Raw genomic sequence first — 27,333 nt, 5'->3', positions numbered from 1 at the left:
ATGCTACCATATACAAATCATATCCCTCATAGCAAGATCGGTTACACAGAACCGATAAACATACAGTTGTCATGACAACACGTAAATACCCCGTAAACGATCGTCCATGTAAATATCATCTAAATCAATGGGTAAGTAGGTTATGAATTATTTTACTTACAGACAATGCTTCTACAAACTAACTGCAAGAGGGAAGAAGTCCGCCGCTCTACAGAATAACTGTCACCGTTTCCATGCCAACAAGATACGTCTTTCAGGATATTTCAACCGAAACCACATTCTGGATGTTTAGCGATCTCGAGGTGCCTTCAAGTACCGTCGGAAATATGATAATTACAACTTAAACACCCATAAACAAACTCAGCCTAACTACAGGGGCCAGAATAACAGCGCATGGGTACAAATCGACAAATCGATTCATTGGCATAGGCACATATCAAACCACATCAGGAGGATCCAAACGCTAAAGAATAAAAGTATGTTTTGAGCCTGGACTTGAAGGAATCAATGGAGGGGCAGATCTGATAGAGAGGGGGATGCTATTCCACAGTCTAGGGGCTGCAACAGCAAAGGCGTGATCACCCCTGAGCTTAAGTTTAGAATGCGGGACAGCCAGGAGCCCCAAGTCAGATGACCTGAGGGACCTGGAGGTGGAATAAGGGGTTAAGAGGCCTGTGATATAAGAGGGAGCCTGCCCATTCAGGGCTTTAAAGACAAACAGGAGAACCTTGAAATCAATTCTGTACTGCACTGGAAGCCAGTGGAGAGAGGCCAGAATAGGGCTAATATGGTCTCTCTTCTGGGTACCCGTCAGGAGCCTGGCAGCGGTGTTCTGGACCAGTTGCAGGCGGGACAGGGATGACTGACTAATCCCAGTATACAGGGAATTGCAAAAGTCTAAGTGGGAGGATACAAAGGCATGGATGACCCTCTCAAGATCTTTGAATGAGAGAAAAGACTTGATTTTGGCAATAGTGCGAAGCTGGAAGAAACTGGCTTTTACTACTGCATTGACCTGCTTGTCAAACTTAAAGGCGGAGTCAAATATCACACCAAGGTTTTTGACATAGGGTTTGACAAGAGTGGACAGGTTGCCTAGGCTGTTGGCGATCAATTTGATGGAGTCAGGGGGGCTGAATAGGACAACTTCAGACTTGCTTTCATTCACCTGCAGGAAGTTTTGTGCCATCCAACACTTGATATCCTCAAGGCAGTCCATGAGACTGTTTAGATTGCACCGGTCGTTTGGTTTCAGGGGGAGATAGAGCTGTGTATCATCTGCATAGCAATGGAAGGGAATGTTGTACTTTTGAATGATTTGACCAAGGGGAAGTATGTAAATAGAGAACAGAATGGGACCTAGGATGGAACCCTGTGGGACCCCGCAGGAGAGACTAGCTGGGGGAGAGGAAAAATTGCCTATGTTGAAGGAGAAACTTCTTTTGCTGAGGTAGGATGTGAACCAGGTCAAGGCAGTGCCACCAACACCAACCCCGTACTGGAGACGGTCAATTAAAATGTCATGATCCACTGTATTGAACGCTGCGCTGAGGTCAAGAAGAATCAGGACAGCACAGTCACCGGAGTTGATAGAGAGGAGCAGGTCATTGGACACTTTCAACAAGGCAGACTCTGTGCTATGGTAAGCCCTAAAACCTGACTGAAATCTTTCCAAGATGTTGTTTTGGTGTAAGTAGGGCAGCAATTGACAGAGAATGACCTTTTCAAGAACCTTTGACAGGAATGGAAGTTTAGAGATTGGTCTGAAGTTACTAGGCAAGGTGGGGTCTAAGTTGGGTTTTTTCAGGAGCGGCTGGACCACTGCATGCTTGAAGCAGGTTGGAACGGTACCAGTGGCCAGAGAGCTATTGATTATAGAGAGGATACTGGGACCGGCTATGTCAAAGACATCCTTCAGGAGAGCAGTGGGGACAATATCAAGGGGGCAGGTTGTAGATTTCATAGAAGAAACAATCTCTATAAGGGAGGATAGCATGATGGGTTGGAAACAGTCGAAGACAGATGAACAGACCAGTGAGACGGCTAGGTCACGGGTGGAAGGGGAAATGTTCATTTTGATGTCCTCAACTTTGCTAATGAAAATTTTTAAAAATTCTTCGCACTTAGTTGGGGACACATCTAAGCTGGTACTGGGGGCAGGACAGATGACAGAGTTAATGGTACTGAATAGGACCTTGGGATTATGAGAGTTGTTGGAGATGAGGTCAGAAAAGTATTTTGCTCTCGCAGCCGTAATTGCTTCCTGGTATTTGAGAAGATTGTCCCTCAAAATTTCAAAGGAAATTTGAAGCTTATCACACTTCCACTTCCGCTCTGCTTTTCTGCACTCCCTCCTTAGGGCTCTGGTGGTGTCATTAAGCCAAGGCAAACGTTTAGGCTTAAGCTTTTTCAATTGTCCACATTGGATCCTGTAGGAATGGTCACTCCATTTGTCCAGAGAGCTGATTGGCGCTTGGATCGGAGACGGGCCTTTTATAGGTTTATTTTATAGGTTTATATTTAACCTGCTCCAGAGCAGGTTAGCTGTGCAGCATAGGTTACCATGGTGATCTGCCCTGGTTAAAAGTGAGCCACCTTCATGAGACAGAAAAGCCAGGGTTGACCCCAAATTTAGCTCACTTAACTGGTTTGTGAGACAGGCCCCAAGTCATTAGTGTCACCTTTAGATTGTTGTTACCCACAAGCAACTTACAGACCCCAGCCTCTAAGTCAGCAGTGTCTCCACTGAGGTGCATGAATAAGCAAAACAATTCAGAGCTGTTGGTATTTAGCAGTGATCAACTCACCAATATTACACCTCCATAGATAGACTGAGTTACTCAATTGGTCAGGTAACAGATCATTTTTAGATTCTCTTTTCCTCGCCTTGCGTGTTTTCATGACTTCCTGCACACCTGCATTGTGAACAAAAAAGGTGATTCAATAATGCTTTTTCGGACAAATGAAAATTAAATTTGGATTATTTAATTTTAATTTTAATTTTGTCATATATTATGGTGTCATATATTGGAATTGAAATTGCAATTCTATTTCATGATTTCATTTTAATTATGTCACTTCTAAACTTCCAGAGTGCACTTGTCTCTTTCTATTTAACAGGAAAGTTAATAAATTGTGAATGAAATACCAGCAAATAAAAAACAATTGCGTTAGCTAACTTACCTCCTTCTCTGACAAATGCCAGCTCTGCCATCACGGTCCCACGTTTCAAATTGGCCCGCCTCCTCTCTTTTTTAATTGGTCGCGTGATTGAACCAATCATAACAGTTTCTGTTTCAATTAGCAAAACTCCAATTTGCCTCCACGTGCCGGGCGGTTGGCAGTGAGCCCACGGGAGCAGTCGACAGTCAGACAGTTTTTTCTTAAACATCTTTTGTTCTACTGTCTGTGCATTCATGAGAATAATGTAAGTAGAGTTAACTACTAGTTGTTGCATTACCATTTTGTTGCCAAAATCGATAGTTTATAATATTTGACATTTAGCCGAGGCTGCAGAATGGTGCTGACATTCCTTGCTAGCGGTGGAAAAGCAAGTTCCTTGTAATTAGTGGGCCTAATTACCTATATTTGGTAATTCAATCATACTTCCATGTCAAAGTGTATGTTATGCAGACTAAGGACATGTATGCCGGTGTTAATAGGCTAACTTAGTCTAGGCTTACCTAATCAAATAGGCTACGCCATCATTAAATAAACGGCCACTTATCCCACAGTGCTTTTTTCCGTGGAAAGTATATGATATGGGGAATGTCCAAACTGGCAAAGGAGACGAGTTGGCCACTGACCACTGATCCAGTACCACGTCCAGCCAGAAGAGGGCAGTATTGCTACTTAAATGAATAAGAGGAACACTACCTAATCAATGTATTTGGCAAGGGGACACCTTACTACACATAAGAAAACGAGTGCAAAACACTCACTATTTGATCTACTACAAAGGGCCTTACTACACTTCTCTTGGAGCTCCCCCTATTCAAAATATTGTATTTGTTTCAGTTTTCTATAGCTCATTCCAATTTTCTTCTTTCTGTATTTTGGCCTTTAACTTTACTTGGTAGCCAGCAGTTTGATTTAGAGGTGAGGGAGGGGATTGTTGCCCATTACTGTCGAAGATTCATGTAGGTAGAGTAAGCAAGTAAGTACGCAAGTACCGTAAGTTAGTAGCTCTTGTTCAGAGTGTAAATCACAGATAATGTAACATTTTGAACGCCTTTGCTTCAGGTTTGGTGTGTAAATTCTAGTGAAATGAGCCCATCTGCCTCGTTAGCGCAGTAGGTAGCGCGTCAGTCTCATAATCTGAAGGTCGTGAGTTCGATCCTCACACGGGGCAAAGTGTCTTGTTTTTTACATCAATACTTGCAAATGTATTGAAAATCTAAAGTCTGTCTAGTGCCGGTGTTGGCAATCATGTTCCATGAAGGGCTGAAACTAGGGTTGATTAGCCAAGTCCCTCCTCTCTGGATGCATGTGTGCAAATCCCTGAAATCACCAAGGAAAAAAACATATTTCTACTATAACCTATACACATTTATTATCATGTTACTTTTTCTGATTTTTCTCTATATTGTTTTCCTTTCTAGTCTAGGCCTACTTGTGAAATAGCCTATAGGCCTCCTCTGATAATGAAATGAAACAACCTGATAGGGGGATGTTTTTGTGAACCACTCTGCTGCCTGTGAACAGGGGGTCGCGAGTAGGCATCACTTCATTATAAGGCCATGAGCCAAAAAGGCTAGGGCCCCACAAACGTTATTGAATGTAGAACAAAATTAAAACTATGACATTTCAAAATCGACATGCAAGAGCTGAAAGACATATTTTGAAGTGGAAACATTGGAAAATTAATGGAGGGGAATTATCAAAATGTTTTTTTCTGCTCTGTTTTGCTAATCCCTTTTTCACTCCCACAAACTTTGATTTATGCAATTGTAATACACATTTAGAAAGGATAATTAACTACTAAGCAAGATCCAAAAGCACCTTTAAATTACTATCTCTGTAATGTTTACGAGACAGTCTGTAAAACTTGAAACTGTAGGCCTACCTATAAGGAACATTGCAAATCATCAGTGTGGGAAATTGTTTTTATTAGTAGTACTAATCATTTTCGCCAGAAGATGGCAGCAGTGTGCACCAAACAACCAATAGCCGCCCAATTGTGGATGTCCAACAGATAGACAAGATTGTCCTTCTCACTTCAAACCTATGCACGCCTCTATAATATTAGACATTGAAAACTAATGAATATTTGACCAAACAAATGTCTATGTGTATCGTCTATCTTTAAAAGATCAAAATATCCAACCCATAAACTCATTACTAACAAGAAGGCACCATAACATTGTGGAGACGCCTCTTGATTCTTTGAAATAATTTCCATTCAGTTGTGACAAAGGGTATCAACATGAGTTATTCTAATTGAAATGGGTCTTCTGGCTCTGATACAAAGCATTTGCTATTCAGAATTCAGAAAAAAAAAAATTTTGTTTGATAAATCTAATCAACAAATTACGATTTGCCGGCAATTTACCAAGCAGACAGCACTCATTTGTAGATCAGACGGAAGTGGATTTTGTGAAATGATGAAGGCAGTCATTGTTTGTGAGATCATTCTCTGTTTAATATCAGTGTGTAGGCTATTACGTGCACCACCACTCTTACGACAAAGAGCTGTAGTAATCCTATAATTATCTAAAATAATTTTTACAGGGATAGCCTACTATAAAAATATCACGGCAAAACTCTGTAAAACAACTCTAAAAAAGGATGCTTCCTTTTTAACACATCTGTGTGTCTTCTTTTGGAAAACTCACATTTGTGTAACGTTTCAACACAACATACAGTATGTTAATGACACTATACATTGTAACACAGCATGCTGTTATTAACATAGGCTATCTTGTGTTGAAAAGTAGGTTAACATAAAGGTACATTGTCCCAAAGAAGACACAGCTGTGTTAAAATTACAGACAAAATCCTTTTTAAGAATATAGGTTAAAAAAAAAATAATGATACCACAGAAAATGTTAGAATAATAATATCATAGAGGATACTGTAAAGCACGATAAGGTCACTGTAAACTCACACTGTAAGTCCCCATAGGAATATTACAGTGATTTTTAGTTGGGGCACTTAGCTGAAGTAAACAGAAAGGGAGGGGAGAGTGTGCGCAAGGCTTTGGAAACAGGCGTGCAGGCAGCCGACCACTGCAAAGTGTTGAGTGTGGGACAGACAGGCTTGAGCCCACACCACTCTCTCTCTCTCTTCACGAGAAGACCCCAAACCTCTGCAGTGAGGCGCTCACACTCATCCCATCCAATAATGTGAAAATCCGACGGAAACGTTTGTCAGATGTTTAAACTTATCATCGCTTCATTGCACTTCAGGGTCGTCTATTTTCAAACCTATCACACAGTTTCCAGTCAGGCTACAGTAGGCTATCCACAAGGATACCTGGAGTGAGATGCGGCAATGTCCCGAGGAATATGCCCACGCGTAAACTCTTGCGGATCCTTGTGGATTTTGTCAGCGGTCATATTTGTGGTGAATGTGGTCGACGTGGACGCGTATAGCTGTCATGAAGTGAGGACCGCTTTCCAGCTGCGGCAGATCGGGCCGCTGCACCGCGTACCGGAGACACCTGGCACAGGTGAGTGAGTGGGTTTGGCACATGGTGGGGGAGCACTTTGGCGAAGGCGCGCTGTAAATAGCACAGATTTTGCGATGCGGTCCTTACACAATACATTACAATAGATTGGCAGACAGAAGCCATTGACTTTGAACTACAATCGTCGCATTTGATTAAAAACAAAAGATAATGGATGCATTATGTCTTAAATAGCAACTTTATGACCTGCTGTATTTCTAGATTATTTCAAATGCAGTTAAGAAAAACGGCGATTAATGAATGGTCATTTCTCCTAACACTAGGCTGCGCTCCTGTCAAAAGCGCACGTGGTTCAGTACACACGCACCGAGATGAGTCGCCTCCTAAAAGCCAGAGTAAAGCAATACTCAAGTGACAGCCGCAAGAATTTGAAATGGCTGAGAGATGGAGAATGAACAGATATTAATTTCTGTCAATCATATTATCTGTCCTCATGTTAGTGGAAGAGACTTCTAAGAAGTTGTGGGCATGCAGTATCTAAGTGTGTGTGTGTAGTATTTTTCTGTGTTGTAGTTATATTATTGGTTATGATTTTGCAATTTAATAAAGGCATACAAGCAACATGAGAAGTTGCCTAATTGAAACAATTTGAATCCAATAGAAATTTGTCTCTCATGTTTACTTAAAACTTGCAGTCTATTCCAGTCATCACTTCCACCAGACTGTCCACCATTGTAGAATCTGCCGATCCTAATAGTTTCCCTCTTGCAAACTTGTACATTACTTTAATATCATGTGTTTAAGATATCAGATATTTAGGCCTCATCTGATCTGGCTGGCTTAAACCAACAGACCTTTTTGATTCTTCTGAGATTTGCGGTTCCGCATGCCAACCAGCTGCTTACCATACAAGCAGACTGTTTGGAGAGATGAAATAATTATTTTGCTAATTTCTTTTGGCAGAGAAGCCGCCCAGCGCTCTCAGAAGGCTGCTGAGACAGGGTTTCTGGGCTACAACAAGCCAGCGCGAGAGGGAGGTCTCAGTATGGTTCAGTCTCTGTGGATTCAGAGAGGCTACAGTATTGTGTTCACAGTAAGAAAGACTGATTGATCCACAATCAAGTCAACCACCACCTTTATAGTCAACTGTGGTAGCCATGTGTGTTTAGATACTGTGGCAAGCCCTTAAGCCTACATCAAGTGTAGTTGAGCTCAGGGGCCAGCCTAATTACAGCAGGCCTATACAGACTGTAAGCACTTCTACTGACATGGCTCCCAAATTATTCTCGTCTTATTGTTAGAGTGATGTTTGAAAACAGCTTCCCTGTAGTGTTTGTGGTAGGGTATGGTTTTGTGATTTACTCCTGCGCTCTGAGGAAAAGCTATTTTGTTGGGATAAACATTGGTTCCAAATCTGTTTTGGAGGCGAAACACATTTTGGAGCTGGTTTAGGCTTCAGTTCAACTATGCTACTTTTGCTAGAAAGTTATTCTGCAAGCACAGTGAAGCACTTTTCACTTGGGCTAATTATCATATTTGTCAATTGTCATATTCACTTTTTGCAATGCTGTTTCTACTCATCTCATTTACTTTTGAGCATAACAAATTGGAGTATTCAGTGGGTATTATCTCATTACTAGACAGCTAGGTATCTTATGTTTTAGTTCTTAGATTCTTAAGGGACTGTAGCACAATTTATGAATTTCCCAATGTTTTTTTTTCTTGCACAATCTCTCAGTGTAAAATGTTCAAATTTTCATTCTTTGACATGACTGCTTTTTTTCCTACTCAGACTCGTTGCACAGATTCAGATGCATACGGACCGTATAAGTAGCTACTGTATGTGGACACAGGCCAAAACCATTGCTGTGTTACTGTCATATTCAGGTTGGCAGCAGCTTAAGTATCACCATGTCTGAGTCTGCATGCCGTAACAGGGAGAAGAGCAACAGATAGCTGAGTGGGAAACATACCTAGAGGTGCATCCAAACCACTTGATATGTTTGTTTGGTGGGGTGTCGCCACTAGCAACTGAGCAATGTCAATTCCATTGCAAGCGGTAGTTGAGGGTAAGCTCTGCGAGACAACGGAAGGTCCGCGGTCTTGTGAGGATGTCAGCAGTCCGAATGGGAGCTGCGTGACAAGCTTTTACAGTCTGCAGCAAATAGGCAGGAGCTAGGCCATATAACAGTATCCGAGTCCTCACTTGCAGCTGTTGATGAGCATTTTACCTGACACAGTGAGCAAGAAGAAGCATAAGTATGGTGTGAAGGACATGTGATGATATTTCTAATGATAGAGTTAGAGTCTACTTCCACCTGTGCGCCTCTAACCTTCACAGTACATCCAAAGAGCCCTTTTCAACTCATTTCACTGTCTTTCGCTTTCTGAGAGACATTTTCTTCCCTAGTATTGTAGTAGCAGGAAAATGGTGCTTATATGATCTTGATACAAATTGCTGCATTTGTTTAAAAGATGTGGTAAGCTGCATTTTGGCGCATTTACTCTCCACCACATATCTGCTCTCTCCTCCCCCTCACAGCTAATCAAACATTGTTGTAGCTTCAACAGTATATTTGGGCTAATATATTCTCTTGTTTTTTATTTGGAGTTATCCAGGAGAGGTTGTTTTGGGTCAGGCACAATCTGTCTTCAAAGCGCTGACCAAAGGATGGGGGGGTTAGAGTGGGAGATTTGGTGTGTATGTGTGTGTGTACACAATTATGCTACTCTGCGTCAGTTCTCAGATCAAATGCCAACCAAAGCAACTCTTGAAATTTGAAGTGGCAAAACTTCAGCCCTTTTCACAGTCTGATGTTTGGTTTAGGATACAGTACTGTGTTTCATTCATGTGTGGTGAACTGATTTCTCACTAAGTGCCAGGAGTGTGGCAGGGGGGAACTTAAGAGCCGGCCAATTGGATATGGGGATTCTAAATGGAAAGAATTACACTTTTACGACACACATACTTTATGTAATAATGCTATGTTTTATAATTCTAATAATTCAACTGGTATCTAAACAATTATTTAGTGAAAGTACAAGTAACTAGTGATGGTGCCTCATGATTATCAGAAGTAACCCCATGTTGGTCAGACAACCTATACTGGTGCTATGATTACTGTATGATTATGTAATAAGTTATTTTATTTATTTTTATTTATTTTAGGTCTTTTTTGCATTGCTGAACATGTTATTGAAATGTAGTCTATTTGACAAAGCAGGTGAACTCCCCCTTTCTACAATGTAAATTAACAATGAAAACTCTTGGAATAAATGTACAGTAAATGGCTTCATTGCAAGTGCTTGCTAGAAAGCGATGTTAATGAGGTGCCCTTAAAAGAGAGTGTAGTATTTTACCAACATGAACCTGCATTTAATTATTTCAGATGAATACTTGCTTTCCAGACACTTAATGTCTGCTCTTTTGGCCACAATTAATAAAGAGTGGGTTTATCCCACTGCCAGATTCAGCGTCAGGGGAACTTAGATAATCAGTGACATGAAGTTGCTTATCCTGTGATTATTTTTGAAAGTTATGACCACTTCGGTACTGTGGTACACAGCCAAACAGTCCATACTGAGATTACAAGTGGGTGCTGATGTAGCCCTTTGGAGATACATCAATTAGAAAGCAGACGGCGAGCCATGCTGTTCATAAACACACCCGCGCTACAGTTGGCTCTTTGGACAGTTCCTTCAGATAGATGATTACCCAAATTTACAGCTCAGATAAAACTGAGAGAATGGCTAATCAGCTCAAGATCTGATTGCATACATACAACATACAAAACACCCTCACTTGATGGAGAGAGTGTTGTAACATGCAGCAGATATGCCATGCAACTAGTGCCATACTGTACTCTACTGCCCATTCTCTGATTTACTGAGTCATTAACAGCTATTTTAGAGTGAGTGAGAAAGTGTCTTATATGTTTTAATACAAAGGCAAGCAGGGTCATGTGTTAATAGCAAGGGAATGGGAACACAGCGTGTTATCACATGTCGCCACATCCTTAACCAGTTACAGCATCAAAAGCTTTGGCAAGCTCTCAAAGCTCAACATGTTCTTTGATTGGCTGTAGTTATTTTGGTTCCCTTTTTAACTTGGCCTTTCTCACAGAGAGAGCATACTGTACACATGGTGTACACTTCCTACTCCATACACAATATAAAGCTTTTTAGAGAGCATCCCTGTTCTCTTTTCTAGGCCATCTCACAAACCACTTACTTTTACCTCATTACTATAATGAGGTGAAATTCACATAGTGGCATAGTAGTAGAGTTTTGTACAACTTAACACATGAACGGAACAAAACACATGAAAGAATCCCACAGTGGAGATGCAGGGTATGCTTTCAACATCAGAGTGCCATTCCTTGGTATAATTTCACTTTTGGACATTAGCACTAAAAGAATAGTAATAGCATCTCTGACAAAGCCCTCAGTAGGTAACAAAACACATTACAGATTATTGGATTGCCTAGCCCCTTGGATGCTCTTTTCTCCAATCCACCCCGATCACTCCGGTCTTACCAGTGTTGTCCCAGTCTGAAGCTGCTTACTATGTCTGAGTCTGTCTCTACACAAGATCGCTTATTGGATTTCAGTCTAAGTCTATCTTGTGTTTCAGTTAATTGTGTGCTGCCTTACTCTGCTGGCTTGCTACTCTGGTAGAGACAGATGCAATTTTACGAGGTTAGTAGACTGCCAAGTATATCATCTCTCAAATAATATAACCATCTAAATAAAATGCAGAGCAAAGATGACGCTCTGGCATTCTAGAGCTGGTTTCTGAGGAGGAGCGGTCAACAGATATTCTTGGAGGGTAACAGAGTTGCTCTTATGGTCAGATTGCTGTCTGGAACATGACTGTGCCAGTCTGTGGCTGAACCCTCTCCCTGTTTTAGTGCCCCTTCACTATGTCCTCATCTATCTGTCTACCAGCCTCGTGCCTCCTCTCTTTAAGCCCCCTCTTTCCAACCCCTGCCCTCTAGCATGGCTTTGGACCCCATGCCAATTAGTGTGGGTAGTTCCCGCTTGGGATCTGGAAAAGCTAAACATTCCAGTTGCGATTCAAGGGCGTCCAAAAATGCAGGTATGCGGCAAAGACCCTTTGAGACATGTTTTCATTCAACATGGTCCATCCCAAGCACAGCAAATCAATATAGAGTAAATATCCTGTAGGTTCAGTGGATGGGACAACTTCAAAGGGAAACTGGCTTCCTGAGGCAGGAGAAGGGTAAGTGGAGCAATATCTAAGAGAACCAACTCAACGGCATTAATTGCCTACTTTCTAACAAAGTTATTCCTGTTCTCAGAAAAATATCAAAACAGAGGCATCAGGAAACCGCAAGCCTCCCAGTCATCAACACATTTCAAATCAAAACAAAATTTCCATTCCATATTTAGGAGATGTGAGCTGCATATGAATCAATGTATGTGTGTGTATGTGTTTGTGTGTGTGTTTGGATAGGGTGGCCAAAACATAACTACCTCCTCAGCAGTATATCCACCTCTCAGTTGCCACTATACTACTGTTGAGAATGGCAGATGAGTTAGCAGGGAAATTTTTACAAAGTTAGAGTTTTGACTTGTGCAATGAAGAGCACTGAGGTGTGGCTGAAGGGATTGTGACCAACAAGTCAAGACCCCTGAATAGAGCCATGGCTTTAATACGGCAAATTACTCCAGAGGCATTTGTCACCTGAGGACGATTAAGGGAATTAGGATCCAGAGTTGACATCCAGCCTGGAGAGCCAAGTGTGTGAATGTTTAGCCAGGCAGAACGGCTAGCATACACACTGGGCACTAATTAGGAAGGACTTGTAGAATTAATCCTGGTCTTCTCAGCCTCCTTGAGTCTATATTAAATCACATTAGAGCAAATAGATTAGACTAGATGACATCAGTTTTACCTTACATGGAACATGAACTCAGCTGTTTCAAATACGTAATGCTTTCCCAGCCTAAAGTTTTAATTTGATGGCAAATATGAATTTGTTATCAAAAAAATAGTTATTCTGTATCCTGTAAACTGGAAACCTAACTGGAGTGGGTTTTTAAAAAAAAACAAATGTGTAACTCAAAAACAAGGCAGGCACGTATTAATAGACATGGCCTACATTTTAGACTTACATGACTCTTGAAGTCCTTGGAAGACTGCTACTCTTGAGTCCCCAATACTTAATTTAGTTTATGACTTTTATTTTACCTTCAGACAAGAACCGCTGAAACTCAGTCTGTCTAAATATATGTATAACATTTTCAAAGATAAAAACAACAGGCTCAGTAATTTGTTCACTGTGGCACAGATAATTCCAATCAATGTTCTGGAATATTCGTGACACAGTCAACCTGTCCTGACTGCTGCGGTGGCTTTAACAGCCAAAGTCTTTCTGAGTATCACTTACTCCATGCAGCTACTCGCAAGGGACGGAGAGGCCAGGCTGGATTCCACTGTGAGTCCCTGGATATTAGTTTCATATCAGAGATAACACACAAAGGAGAGAAAGAGCCAGCCAATCTAGAGAACAGGGTCAGGGACAGGAGAGAGAGGACAGCTATACCAAATATAGTGAACTGGGAACATGTATCACAGAAAAGCATTAATATGTCACGCTTTATTCAAAAACCAAACAGTATTTGACAATTTGGATGACGTTACCATGTGGTCGTCATGTTTTCCCGATCTATTGGTTTTAGAGTCATTGTTGATGTGGGATGTTTAGACCTGTGAATTTCCACGGTTTGTATCTTGAAAGAGAATGAGGTTCCCAGTCATAACCCAATGATAACCACTAATCAAAAAAACAAAACAAAAAAACATTGAAAAGACCACTTTGCAAAAGTGATATTGTGGTGTGTAAAATATACACAGAGTGGGGTGGGAAGGTATGTAGGCATCTAAATTGTTAAATACTCCAGCACTGTTTTTTGATAAAAACTTTGCTAAAAACATGCACACTTTTCCATGATACATTGTCAGAACTGAATCAAGGGATGTAAGGGAGAGAAAGAGTGGCTGAGTGTAAGATAGTGAACAAAACATGAAAAAAAGAACAGATATATAGGAACAGACAGAGTGGGCTAGTACAGAGATGGAGATAATGGGCTACAATGGGCAGGACAGCCAGTCATGACTTCACTCGTCTGGCTCTGGGATGGGAACAAATGGAGCCTCACTGGGTAATTAAGAGACACCCAGGCCTCACTAGGATATGCCAGGCAAATGGGAGAGAGGGGGCAGAAAGGGAAAGAGGGATTGAGAATGCAACCCTATTGTGTTTCATGGATGGATTTGGACAGGGAGGCACTGGTCTTGCGGTCTGTCCTAAGGCCATGCTTTAGGCTCTGGTTACAACACCTGCCTCCAGTCACCCCCTTCCACCCCTTCCCCCTCTAAAATGAGTTATCATATCAGACTTCTGCATTGTGTGACCCCCTTTTCAAAGGAGTGTCCCTCTGCATGTGAAAGCGTGCTAAGAAATGCTTGTGTGTGAAAGAGAGACAGGACAGTTTTAATAACCCATGCTAATTGTGGCCAGTCTCAGTGATGTCATGACAGTGTTTATATATGTAGCGATAGTGAGAAGTGGGTTACAGGGTGGACTCTATTTGGGAACCATGCTGATGTAATTGCGCCTGATTGAGCTCCACTTTGGATCATATTAGTTGGAATTAGATCATTGCCATGATGTGGTTGTTATGAACTCTACTATTATGGCTAGTGACTGTCCAGTTCTAGAGGTGATTTCAAAGTCCCTCCATGACTCACAGGGACAAGCGTGTGTGTGTATATGTGTGTATGAAAGAGAGAGTATTTGCATGTCTGCATTGTAAAAGCAAGTGTATTCATGTGTTTTTGGTTGTGTGTATATGGCACATGCATACACATACAGTGTATGTCTTAACGACACATTGTCAACGTGTGCAAACATATGAGCCAAAGATATTTATACTTTTAGCAGCGGCAGTATTTATAGCAGGAAACATGGATGAATTCTTGTTGGTCTACTTTCTCACCCTCCCACGGTGCCTCTCTCTGTCTCCCTATGGATTTATGGCCAGTCTATCTATGTGCATGCTCAGGACACTATTCATGTGCACTCACAAGTGCACTACACAATCTTTGCAGTATATATATGCAACGGCCATCAATATGTAATATGTCCCTCCCTATCCCCTTGAGAATAGGTCTATTATTCCTAATCCTACTGAATATAATACCTTCTTGTAACCTCCATATCACAGGAAAAAAAGATATTTTCGTTGATGGAATGTTTTTCATCTCAATCATGCTAATAAAGATCACTCGCCACTGCAATCCCTCTGTACTTTCTACCATTTTCTTTGAAATATGTGTTGCCATCGAACTGAATCTGGTGTAGTTTGAATAAGAAGCTTAAGAAATCTGAGTCCATTTCTCTTTTGCTTCCCCAGATGTGGACCTGTTGGTGTGTAAGCACCAGGGTCCATCCTGCTGCACCCGGAAGATGGAGGAGAGCTACCAGTTTGCTGTAAAACGGGAAACCCTCCAGAATGTGCGCTCCTACAGCTTTGAGCTCAAGTACCTCATCTCTGGCCACGGTGATGCCTTCCAGGGTAAGGACTGGGACAACGGGGCCAAGTTGGGGCTAGATGGCCTGGACAAGGAGGCCAGGGTTGGATGGGCTTGAGGCACTGAGTTGTTGGAGCTGGATGGGAAAAAGAGATATGGAGATTGAGTGCAGTACCATCTATCTAGTAAATACCTACTAGTCTGTAGGACCAATATATACACCACAATGGTAGCTGCTGCAGAGTATTTAATTGGGAAACTTGACCTACCTTTTTACTGACCTATAACTGAACTTATCCCTCTATTTGAATCCAAATGCACCAATGAAAAACAAAATAACTTTTTATTTGTTTTTTTGCTTGCAAAGAACGTTTATTTGTCCGATATTCGTAAAAAAATGTTTTTACTCTCAATTCCCCACGGTCACGGTTGCTGGCGTTCAGGCAAGTATGTGACTGTTAGAAAATGGGCATAGCTCTGTTTTTCCCCCCTTTTCCCTTCGTTCTGTGGGTTTGGCAGCAACAGGATTGTGGAGAAGGATCAGTGAGGGTAGACGGGGGAAGGAGGGTATAGAGGCCCTTTTCTCAGCCTCTGGTTTTTGGTGGAAGATGGTCTGCTTTGCCATGCTCTGATCCTGCTCTGGGGACGGCAATACAGTATAACCTCAGTTACCTGAAGCCCTTGAGAGTTAAGGCAGATTTGGAGAACGAAACCATCTATATGCTGTCATGCATTGAAATTCTGTACAGCCTTTACAGTTAAAGTGATGCTAGTTACATGTATCAACAAGGAAATTCCTACAGTTGTGCTCCCTGGAATACATTTATTTGCATCTGCATATTTTTTGCTCGTGATGGCTGTTTGGTAGACTGGTCAATTTGGATGTCTGAGTCCTGGATAAACAAGGCTCTGCTGTAGATACTTGGCCTGTTCCAGCTACGTCTTGCCTGCCAGAGGACTTTTTACTACGCCCAACTGAATCAAGCAATGCACCAGTTGCCCCTGCTTGTCCTCCCTCTTCCACTGGTAATTGCAATGTCATTTGAATTCCAAAATTTCCGAAACAGACCATTTTTTCCCTCCCCAAAACCTCCAGCACAATCCCACAGGGTTGGTGAGATGCTTTGAATGTTTTTGGTGTTACAGGAATTTGTGTACCATGTAATTAGTTTTATATGACAATGCGCTGCCTAGACTTCATGTTGGCCAAGTTTTGTTTTATGATGGATGTCAGGATACCAGTGGTCTTCACTCTCCAATATGGAAAACTTCATGCATGATATGCAAGCAAATGCTGTAATAGGGAATGAACTTTGTTAGGGAACAGTAATGGAGAATGGATTATTTTCAGGCATTACTATCATGGAAAGTATTACTGTCATGTTAGACCTATAAATGTCAGCTAGAAAGGAAACATTTGAAAGAACAGAAGGTACTGAGATATGAAATCCGGATCCCCTCAATCATATTTGCTCTTTCGGTGTTCACAACCCTTCTCACATTTTCACTTTTGCAGTATTTTCCACCATATATTAGCATTATGGCCTGTGTTATGGGCAGGTTACATAAATAGAAGTAATAATGTCCTCAGTGGTCCTACTTTTATTGGTCTGTTTCATCATCATTAGGATCTTTCCCTCCTTACCTCATGTCTGAGCCTGTCTGGAGAATGCAGGTCAGGTGTTCCAGATGTCCAGACAGGCCAAGATGGAAAAACAATAGAATAACAATAGAAACTACAGTATGGCGGTGTCGACGATGATGATGTCAGTAGCACTCCATTTGCAGCAGGGCCTTCTAAGGATAGTCTCTGTCCTGTCTGAGTGCCGTGAGTGGAATGTCAAGTAGCAAGTGGCTCAGATACCACATGAAGTCATGAGAATATGATTTTGGCTGATACCACTAGTACTGCACTCACACGTTGGAAGATGGAAAAATCTCTGCATGTGTTTGTAGGTAGCTCTCTTTCCCTGTCTTTTGACCCCTTTTTTCTTTCTATCTATCCCATTTTATGACATATTGTTCCTCACAGAGCCTCTGACTGTCAGCAGGCTAGCAACTCTGCTCTTCGATCGGTAATCTGGTGTGTTTAATTGATGGTTCTTTCATGATGTGGCCACTATTTTCCATCTTTTATTTTCTATTCTTTCTCGTCATACTGTAGATCTTATCATATAATAACAAGCCTGTCCTAGGCTCCCCTCTATGTGTGTGTGTGTGTGTGTATGTATGTTTGCCTGAGTCACAGTATTACTCTTTCTCTAGCTTTTTTTGTTTAAACTCAAAATCATTCATGCTGATTGCTGAGGTTTAGCCAAAAGGACATGCCCATTTGAAGGCAGATGTGTGTGTGTGTGTGTGTGTGTGTGTGTGTGTGTGTGCGTGTGTTTTGGTTGGCCTGCCTTTGTTTTGACAGCCCAAAAGACCCTACTGTGCTTTGTCATGTGTGGGAGTTGTCTTGTCATGAGTGTGACCCCATAAACACAGACCACATTCATCATCGTTGAGCAGCTCCTTTTCACAACTGTGTTTTTCATCATACCCTGACAACAAATGTAAGATTCATTTTAGACCGCAATTACAATGAATGTGAAAGCTTTCCAGTAGAAGTAGGACCAATAATCTTTTGAGTTTCTCCTGGTATTACCTCCCCCTTTACCCTGCGACTGCCAAGCCCTGAATCCCGTAGACAGGTCACATCCAAGGTTAAGACCCTTACATAACAGCCTCCTTCCCCCTCAGTATCTGCTCTCCTCTGGCCATATCCATGTAGCCACTCCTTCCTACCATTCAACCTTTCCCAAAACATACACACAGATACAACCCCCCACCTCCCCACCCACATACTCCCAACACACACACACACACACACACACACACACACACACACGCACACACAGGCAGACTCTCCTAATCCATGCCATAGTTGATAGGTAGTGAGTGTTGGGGACTGAGGGTGGGTAGGTGTTATCACAGAGCTCAGCCTAAGCTGGGCCAGCTTAGAGCTGCCACCGAGGGCTTTGGCCTGTCAGCCTGGTCTAGCCAATCAGATCTGGAGTAATTGTACTGGCTGGACACCTCTCTGGGGCCTCCGGATTGGCTGAGACAAAGTTGAGCAGATGGATCGGCTGCCAGAATATGAGTGTTTGTGTATATGCTACCATTTAATCAGTAGAATCAATGGGTTCCAGCCTTAACTTCAGAGTGGAAATCCACTTTTAGTGAATTTCAACAAAACCCTCATATAAATTACGTGCACCAAGCTCCTATTGGGTGGACTCTCCAGTTTGGTGTACAGGTGGGCCAATTAGTGAGTAACAGTGTGTGTGTGTGTGTGTGTGTGTGTGTGTATGTATTTGTGACTGTGTGAAAGACAGGCAGGAATGATAGAGCAAGTATCTGGGTATATACTCACACTGCTGGGGAGCAGATGTCAAGAAAATGCTGACACTTTTGATCCCTAGTGTCACTGATATGTGGGGGACCTGGCCCACAGCTAAAGGCCATGACATCTGTGTGTGTGTGTGTGTGTGTGCATAATGCAGGTGTTTGTGAGTGTTTAGTACATGTGCGTGTTTATGATTGTGTGTGTGTGCATACATGCGTATGCGTGTGAGCACGTACAGTGTTTACCACTTGCTAGTCACCATGACCACTTCAGAGCTCAAGCTGTCCTCACAGGAGATGATAAATGCTTTTCACAGAATTTTATTCCTGACCTAGATAGCTTTCTATTACCAATTAAAGTACATCACATTTCAACATTTCAGCGTGCTGTAATACCTTTGACTAGGAGAAACATTTGAGAAAGAGAGAGAGACAGAGAAAGAGGCCATGGGAAGGACAGTGCTTTTCCTTGTTGATGCAAGATAATTAGCTGATCCCCGTCTCATCTACCAGGAACTCTCCTGACCCCCTGTCCTGGGAGACTGTGTCATGTGTGTGTGTGTGTGTGTGAGTGTATGAGAGAGAAACAGAGTGATAGAAACCACAACCTAAGGCAGTGTAGGGATACGTGAGGGCCTCAGCCATGAGCATTCTATGAGAAAAGGCACAATGAAGAGAAAGAGTCCGAAGTGAGGAGTGGTGAAGGAGGAGAGGATGGCATTTAAGAAGGCTTGGCTGGTTGTGTGGTTGGCTGGTTGGTGTGCCTCAACCCTGTGAGTGTTTGTCTCCCTGGGCTCCCAGCCTCCCACACTGGGGCAGACGGTTTGGATTCATCCTACTGTAATTGTCTCTCTGCTCCTTGGGAATTATCTGTCTGTCTGATTGCCTGTTTGGAGACAGTAGACAGCATGACTCCATGTCTATTGCTCTTTGCACCCCCTGACTCCCAGACTCCCCGGTGTCTCTCAATCCCCATCTAGGTGTAGAGACAGCCAGAGACAAGGACATCTAGCTTAATGCCTTTTTGTTTATAAGCCAGCCCAAATGAAACGTCGTGGGAAATTCCACTGCGTTTTTTTCAGTTTGACTATCAGGATCAGGCTGGGTGGCTTACACAACCAATCTATATAAAGACAACTGTCTCATATATTAAGTAGTGATGATTTATAAGTGTTTGTGTGCACAATTTGTGTGCATGTGTGTGCCTGCATGTATATGTGTGTGTGTGCAAGTGTAAGTGAGAGGAATGATGAATCACTGGGTCATTGTGTTTTGTCTTGTCTCAAAGTTTTGATCCAACCATTCCTTCATCAGACAAAGGGCTTGCTATCTTTATTGCAATCTTTGTATTTGTCTGGAAGTTCTCTTTCTCATTATGCCTCTGATCTTTTTTGCCTGTCCTCTCTCACACATTTGCCTGTCCTCTCTCATTTTTTCTCCCCTTCCCCGTCTCGATTTATTTTTCTCTGCAGATGTTTTGACCGACAGGGTTATTGCTCTAGAGGCTGATGCTTGGACACAGGATGACATCGTGCTGCACCATGAGCTCATGTTCAAATTAGGGAGGATATCCGGAATCCATCCCTACATGTCTCATTCAATCATACTGGGTGGAGATGGAAATGTGTTTATGGAGCTCATTGCGTAGAGAATACATTGGTGTGTGTACGTGTGTGCGTGGGTTTTAGCGCGTATGTGCCTTAATCCATGTCTCTCGTCTAGATGCGTTCCCCCCGGAGTTTGCGGAGGACTCGCGCTCTCTGGAGAACGGAGGGAAAGAACAAAGGAAGAGAGGGAGGAGAGAGGGGGAAAGCTCAAAGCCTCTCGCAGTCATAAAGTCACACTCATGGCTAGCCTAATTACCTCTGCTTTTCATCTGCCCCTCTCACCTCAGCATGGATGTGTGAAAACCCAGAGGAGGAGGGAAGTTGGGCCTGGAAGGGGCAGAGAGAAAAAAGAGATGGAGGGAGGGCTGATGGTCGAAGTGAGGGTTCAGTGAAAGTGTGAAAGTGTGCACAGGTGTGTTTGAATGTGGTTGTATCGGTGTGTGTGTGTGTGTGTGTGCCCTCATTACAGGGTTAGAGAATGTTGATTCAACAGGTTTTTGCCCTGTAGATTCACTGTGTGCTACTGTACCACACACTGACTCTCTTTCTCTCTCTCTCTCTCTCTCTCTCTCTCTCTCTCTCTCTCTGTGCCCCATGCTTTGTCAGCATTGGGGGCTTAACAAGAGCTTGCCGGGCCTAGGTGGGCACCATGCCAACAGTTTGCTTGCTGGCTGGCGCGCTGCGGGGAACCCTCATGTCTCAAAGATACCCCAGCTGCCAAGATTGCGTTCTACAAAACAAAATTGTAAAACAAAATTCTCCCCCCTCCTCTTCTTCGCTCCCAAAGTCCCCCTTCACTGTTTCTCATCATTGTTATTCTGCTCCCCCAGCCGCCCCAGTCTTCCTCACCAGCCATCCGTGCTCCCCAACATTACATCCAATGCCTAAACAAATACCAGCTCTGTGTAGATTAGCCTGCTGCCAGTGTCCACTGCCATAATTTGACATTATTAGAATGAAATCAAATTGAGTAAAATATGCCTTTATTGTCCGCCAACACAATCTCTTCTCACACGCAATGTTTTTTCCGACATTGCCTTACAACTGCTATTTCTTCATCTGTCTCATTACTACAGTATGAGCACAATGAGGTTGATGTCCTGGAATTTTCTCGTTAATCAGACAGAGTCGCATCTCCCGGGGCTTGTTCTCTGTCCAAGAGAATCTGGCTTTTCTGGAGCACAATCTGTCTGTCTGGCTGATGGGGTATGTCCTGCTGCTGATTGGTCCAGCCAGGTCTCTTCCTGTGTCCAGTCTGACTCTGCTGCACCCGTCATTCCCAGACTGATCCCACAAGCCATCGAAGGTTGTGCGTGTGTGTGTGTGTGTGTGCACGCGCCTGTAAGTCGATATGGATCTGCTTGTGCGTGTGTGTAGCAGCCGGCGGTCATAATTCTCAGTGGGAAATGTTTGACAAACCAAACAAATAAACAGACTATGTAATTTTTCCCTTTTTCTGAAGTTTTCACACTTACCCTGACTCTGTAATGACAGGAATATAAAGGTTCTTCTAAGGTTCTTCTTAAAGGAAAGGGTGGCGGAGTTGGGCCAAAATAAAGTTCTGCTAAGGGAAATGAGGGAGTAATGGAGGGATGTAGAATGAGAGGAAAGAGGGGTGACAGGGCAGACTGGCCAGATCTGGATGTCATTGGAGCGAGCTAGTTCTCCAGCAGCAGCCTGTGGAAGGTGCAAGGGTGTGCCTTGGTCTCCGGAGGGTCATTGCAGTCACTTTCACACGCTCTACGCTTATGTGTGTGTATCTTAATGTGCGCGTCCGTGGGTAGTGACTCACTGCATTACCTCAGCCCAAAGTAGGCTGGAGTTGGCCCTCTTCCCCCCCCATCTCTCCCCCTCCTCACCCCATCTCTCTTCCATTCAAGTCCACTCACTTCCCTCATTACGCCCTGTTCTGGACCCTCCTCTGCTGCCTCTCCTTCCTCCTCCTCGCCTCCGTGGCTCCTAGCACACCATTAAAGAGTCCCCCCGGGTGGCTTTATGCATCTGCACTGCTCCTCCAGTCAGTCTTCCATTGCACTCCATTTTCTCTCTGTTTCACTGGTGCCGTGGCCCTGTCCTGTTTGTGGATTTGAGTATGATCCAAGATGGATTATGATCTCCACTCTCTGCCAGGATGAACAGAGGGTTTACTGCTCTCTAGACCAACCACAGCCCAACCCATCACTGGCAAACTCACACTACTCAATTTGGATTCAGTAATATGATGGAGTTTGTCCCTTCCAAGCATTTTTATGTCTTAATCTTGATTATCTGACATATTTCTTGTTTTTTTTTTTGGCCCACAAAATTGATCTAAGCATTTTTGTGTTGCTTTTACTTGCATATCCATAAAGGCTTAGGCCCAATAAAAGATTAGCTTTGGCCCATAATTGAAACAACGCATCGGTGACCTGTTCTAGATTCATAATAAAGCTGAAAAATGAAAACAGGGGCCACACCTGTTAAGAAGAGTGGAAAATTCTTCATTAGACTCCCTTTCATCTTGGATTCCTTTCACACCTCACAGTCCATTCCAGGTTCTGTTTTATGTTAGTCTAATGTTAGCCTAAATGTTTCCTTTCTGCTTTTGATGAGAAGCTGGAGTCCAGTCTCTTTCTCTGGCCCTCTCTAGGCATCATCAGTTTCCACTTATACTATGGGATATTACCATACAGGAAAAACGTGATTACACCAAATTACCATGACAAGGCTTTTTTGTTTGTCACAAACCACAAACTGTCATGAATGTGGCCAGGTTTTGGAGAAAATGTCTCCAGTCTATTACATTTATTTTTTAATGTTTCAATCTGCTGAATTAAATTCCCTTTCATCTCTGGGGTGGAGCCTATCTGCGTCTGTAGCAGCCATTCTAAAGAGGAAAGCAATATTTGTATGGCTGCCAGGTTGCCCTGCCTCATTGTCATGATGTAGTCAGAAGTCATCACCTTACTTGTGGAAATGTCATACTTAAGATTATAGTTTGAAGTACACCAAATATCTCAGGGGGTGCAAATGCTTTGTGTGTATGACACGGTGTCCTGCTCCTTAGCACCACACTACCAGAGGAGACACCATGATTCATACACCAATAAACAAAAGAATGATGAGGGTCACTGTGGCCTTGTGGCCCCCTTGATGCTCAGGGCCAGAGGTGCTGTCCATCAGTCTGTCAGCAGTCCACCCCCAGACAGGCCCTCCACATCTCCCCTTTATGGTATGAGCCATTTGACCAGCCCTCCCCTCCCCTGCTCCCCTCTCAGCCCCTCTCCCTCTGCCCCTGTGCTCTGTCTCCTCTGTCCCCGTCCTTCTCTCGTCTGCTCGTTCCCCTGCCTTCGATCATGTTTCCCCCCTTTGGCCAGAGCAGAGAGCAACGATCCCCCTTCCTCCCTCTCCCCTCCACTCCTCCTTATCTCCCCCTCTCCACCCCAGTAGAGTCCAGTGCACCCCCGATGCCCCTGGCATCTGCGGAATTGTTTATGTTGGAGAGTTTTGATATAGCTGGGCTGCCATCTTAATTACTGGAATGCTGATGGAGAGATGGAGAGCTTGTTCTCCCCCTCCTCCTCCGCCACCTCCTCCCGTCCTCACTCTCAAGCTCCCACTTATCCCACCTGTTAGCCCCCTGATAGGACAAGACAGGCAAATTGGGATTTGGGGCAGGGGGTAGACAGTATTTGTGCACACACATTTGTGAGTGCATATGTGGGGATTTGAGGGGGTTTGTGTGGACAGAGTGGAGTCTCCCTAGTTCTTGCAGGTCAACTTTGTGTAAGCAGGCTGTCTGTGCCTGTTGCCTGAGAGATCTGACTCATGCTCCCACTTTAGACATCATATGCTGTTTTGTCATGCAAGTATGACAGCTCAACAAATTTATTTATTGGCCTATTAATAGCCTATTACCTTCAAGCTGTTTGCTGAAAGGTTAGAGGTAGGGAGATTGTATGACATTGCAGCTCTCTTCTGTAACCCAAGCTGACTAGCACTGGGTGGGAGATGGCTCTATGTATTTCTACTAATTAAAACAAGGATATGTAATCCACACACATGTCACCATGTCACATATCTGTATGGTGACCTGTGTGAAACCGAAGCCTATGGCAGGATTAAAATGCTTTGCCTGAGAAGATGGTTGGTCAGGTCCAGTCAGGACTGATAGCTAAGCTAGGAATGGCCCACAGCTTCATGGTATGAGAACAGTGTCTCCTACCTCATTATCACAATATTACTGCATCTCCAACCACGTGCACACACACACATGCACACACACACACTCACAGGCTCACATGCACATACTTAAAAATACAAACATATATGCTAGCAAGCACATAGGCATACAATCACACGTGTGCAGTCTTTTAACCATAATTTGATACACAAATGCATGCTAAGCAACATATTATCTAAGTCACACTAATAAAATTAAAATGAAATAATAACAATAATACTATTTATAAATTAAATATTTATATTATTATATTTATTATATTTTTTTATAAATTAAAATATTACCACTACTGCTACTACTACTACTACTACTACTACGACTACTACTACTAATAATGATAATAATAATAATGCTTTTATAATGCGCTTTTCTCACAACCAAAGCAGGATGGAGATTCATGTATTTAGTCCCTGCCCCCCCCTGTCTGGCTCCACGTGTCTATGTTGAGTTCTGGCAACCCAGCTTTGATGCCCTGGCAGTGGAAACCCACTCTGACAATACTGATCAGATAGACACACACACATATACACACACACACACACACACACACACCTCGCTCCCAATGGGGAAGTGGCTTGGAGATAGTGCACACTGACTGGGTAGCATAGTGGAGGAACACTATAGTTGTGGCTGAAATCATGGAACTGCCACTGTGCTTATTTTTACCCATTAATTATTGTGGCAGCACCGCCGCAGTGACACTTCAGCCGTAATTGCACTAGAAAAGCACCGGGTTGCCATGCAGAATGTAAAGTGGAAATAGCTCCTCATGATTAAAGCCCGGTCATTTTCAGAGAGAGGCCTTGGCACAGCGCTGGTGGTAGGAGATTGTATAATGTCCCATCACAGAGTCATAAATACAAGCTCAATTTAGGCTATTGCAGGACAGAGGCCTCTTCTGCATCGCCACTGCTGCCAGTTCGCTGTTTTATGCTTTTAATATCTTGTTTATTTCCACAGAGGAAGCATGTCAGATTTACCCTTACAGAGCCATAAACCTCGACAAATAAACATCCGGTAGAACTGTGCAGACAAAGCAGGCCCGCTCATTTACTCCCTTGTAGATAGACAATTATGTGTTTTGAATTTCAGAGTTTTAGAACTTCCTTGCAAATTAAAGATAATTGCTTCACGCAAAATAGCCTCAATCCAGACAGACTCCATTTCCCAGGAGGCGTAGTGGTGAGAGACTGTGACATGGTAATGATAGCCACCCACGACTGTGTGTCTGAATGCTGCTGGAGTGTGATCAAATCCAGATTCAGACCCAGTGGTCAGACAGAACAATCAAACCAAATGGACTATCATGCAATGGCAGTTAGGACTTAACCAGTTATCTTTGGTTTCTTGTTTTTCTGTTCCTGCCTTGTTTCCCGGTACTGGGAAATGCAGAGTAACCCACAATGGTTGTACTTGATTTATCACGGGGTGAGAAACCAGGCCCATCTGAGAGTGGGGGAGAGAGTGATACAGAACAGGGATGAAGTGATGGAGAAAAGCGAGAGAGAGAGAGAGAGAGAGAGAGAGAGGGAGAGAAGTAGTCTGTAGTTTGTCAGAGGGAGTGTGGAGAGGTGGAGAGCTGGACTCTTGTCCCAGTTCTGTGTATCCAGAGAAGGAAGTGTTTGAACTAATAGCCGTGGAGAGACAGGGAAGCGCTCCGGGCCCAGGGGCCAAATGAATCCAGATGTCAGAGCATGTTCACAAGGTGGAGTCCACTTGTACAGTAGTTGTTTTTCCTTGTTCAGAAGTTGGGTTGTTTCTTTTTATTCCATTTTTCCTGGCTCTCTCCCACTCTCCCTCCCTCTGTCTCTCTTTCTCGCTCTCTCTCTGTCTCTGTGTCACTCTCCTGGCAGATAAGAAATAACTATTTCATTCAACAAGTATGTCTTAAGGGTGTAATGATCCTGTCGTAAACCCTTTGTAAAATGTGCGCCCAGTGTAGATTATGATGCTCTTGAGAAGTGTAACAATGAAATGCCTTGTTGTTCACCTCTATCAACACTCGCCTTGAGAAAACCTCGGTTCGTGCTGGTGTCGTGTCTATATGTCCATAGTCGCACATTACAGGAAGAGAATAATGTGCTGTAGATCATCATTGTTTGACACTAACTTCACAACTCTTTAATGTAATTTTCTTGCCCATCACATATAGAAACTATTTCCTGAGCTACAAATCAAACAATTAAAATGTCAACAATACAGAAAGATCAGCTTTTCTCATCCCTCCAATTTGGCTTTTTTGGTGAGCTGCACTTTGTTCTTTGTTAAGCTTAAATATGTATATGTGTGTGTGTGTGTGTGTTTGTGTATGTGTATATGTTTGTGTGTGTGAGAGAGAGAGAGAGAGAGAGAGAGAGAGAGAGGGAGAGGGAGAGAGAGGTAGAGACATAGACAGAGAGTAAGACTATGTTGTGGTGTTTCTGAGCATGATAATTTTATAATAACATTGTGTGATGCTGTGTAACCCAAGCTTATGGGCACATTCTGTGGCTGAAAGTCCTGTGGCTATTGAGCCTTGCGGCCTGGCTGGCTGACAAGCAGGCGGACCTCACACCGGTACCCACTCCACAGCTTCACAGGCTTAGGAGACGTGCTACACTGGAACTGAAACTGTAACTTTACAGCCTCTCTGTCTGTCTTACTCTGTTTTTGCTCGTTCTCATTCTGGCTCTCCCGTTGATCTGTCTGTATCTGCCTGTTAGTTGGACATCCTCTCTGGATGTCTGTCTGACTGCTGTCTGCTGAAAGCTGGGATTTGTCACCCTTGGCCTTAATAATCCCTAACAACCCATTAATTCTCATGTCTGTCTTCTTAATGTCTGCTCTTAATGTCACGCTCTTCAAAACCCATTTAATAAGCAGCACCTTTAAATTTTATGTGTGTTTAGGAGCTGCTGCGATTATGACGATGATGTTTTCTGGTGCATTA

The 27,333-nt window shown here is 43.1% G+C and overlaps 1 protein-coding gene and 1 non-coding gene across 2 annotated transcripts in view; both read left to right on the top strand.

The window, feature by feature from the left end:
• The first annotated feature begins 4,278 nt into the window (after positions 1-4,278).
• Positions 4,279-4,351, top strand: trnam-cau (transfer RNA methionine (anticodon CAU)). The gene has a single exon. It is a non-coding gene; the product is annotated as a tRNA-Met (tRNA).
• Positions 4,352-6,435: 2,084 nt separating this feature from the next.
• The window catches only part of gpc5c (glypican 5c), a 98,539-nt gene continuing 77,641 nt past the window's right edge, over positions 6,436-27,333 (top strand). Inside the window, exons 1-2 of the mRNA XM_071926901.2 lie at positions 6,436-6,670; positions 15,071-15,232. Coding sequence (XP_071783002.1) covers positions 6,493-6,670; positions 15,071-15,232 — 340 coding nt within the window. The 5' untranslated portion in view covers positions 6,436-6,492. The remainder of the gene's footprint in view (positions 6,671-15,070; positions 15,233-27,333) is intronic.

The sequence above is a fragment of the Centroberyx gerrardi genome, chromosome 13 (genome assembly GCF_048128805.1).
Source record: "Centroberyx gerrardi isolate f3 chromosome 13, fCenGer3.hap1.cur.20231027, whole genome shotgun sequence".
Classification (NCBI taxonomy): domain Eukaryota; kingdom Metazoa; phylum Chordata; class Actinopteri; order Beryciformes; family Berycidae; genus Centroberyx; species Centroberyx gerrardi.
The sequence above is the reverse complement of the archived record's forward strand: the minus strand, read 5'-3'. Positions and strand labels throughout refer to the sequence as shown.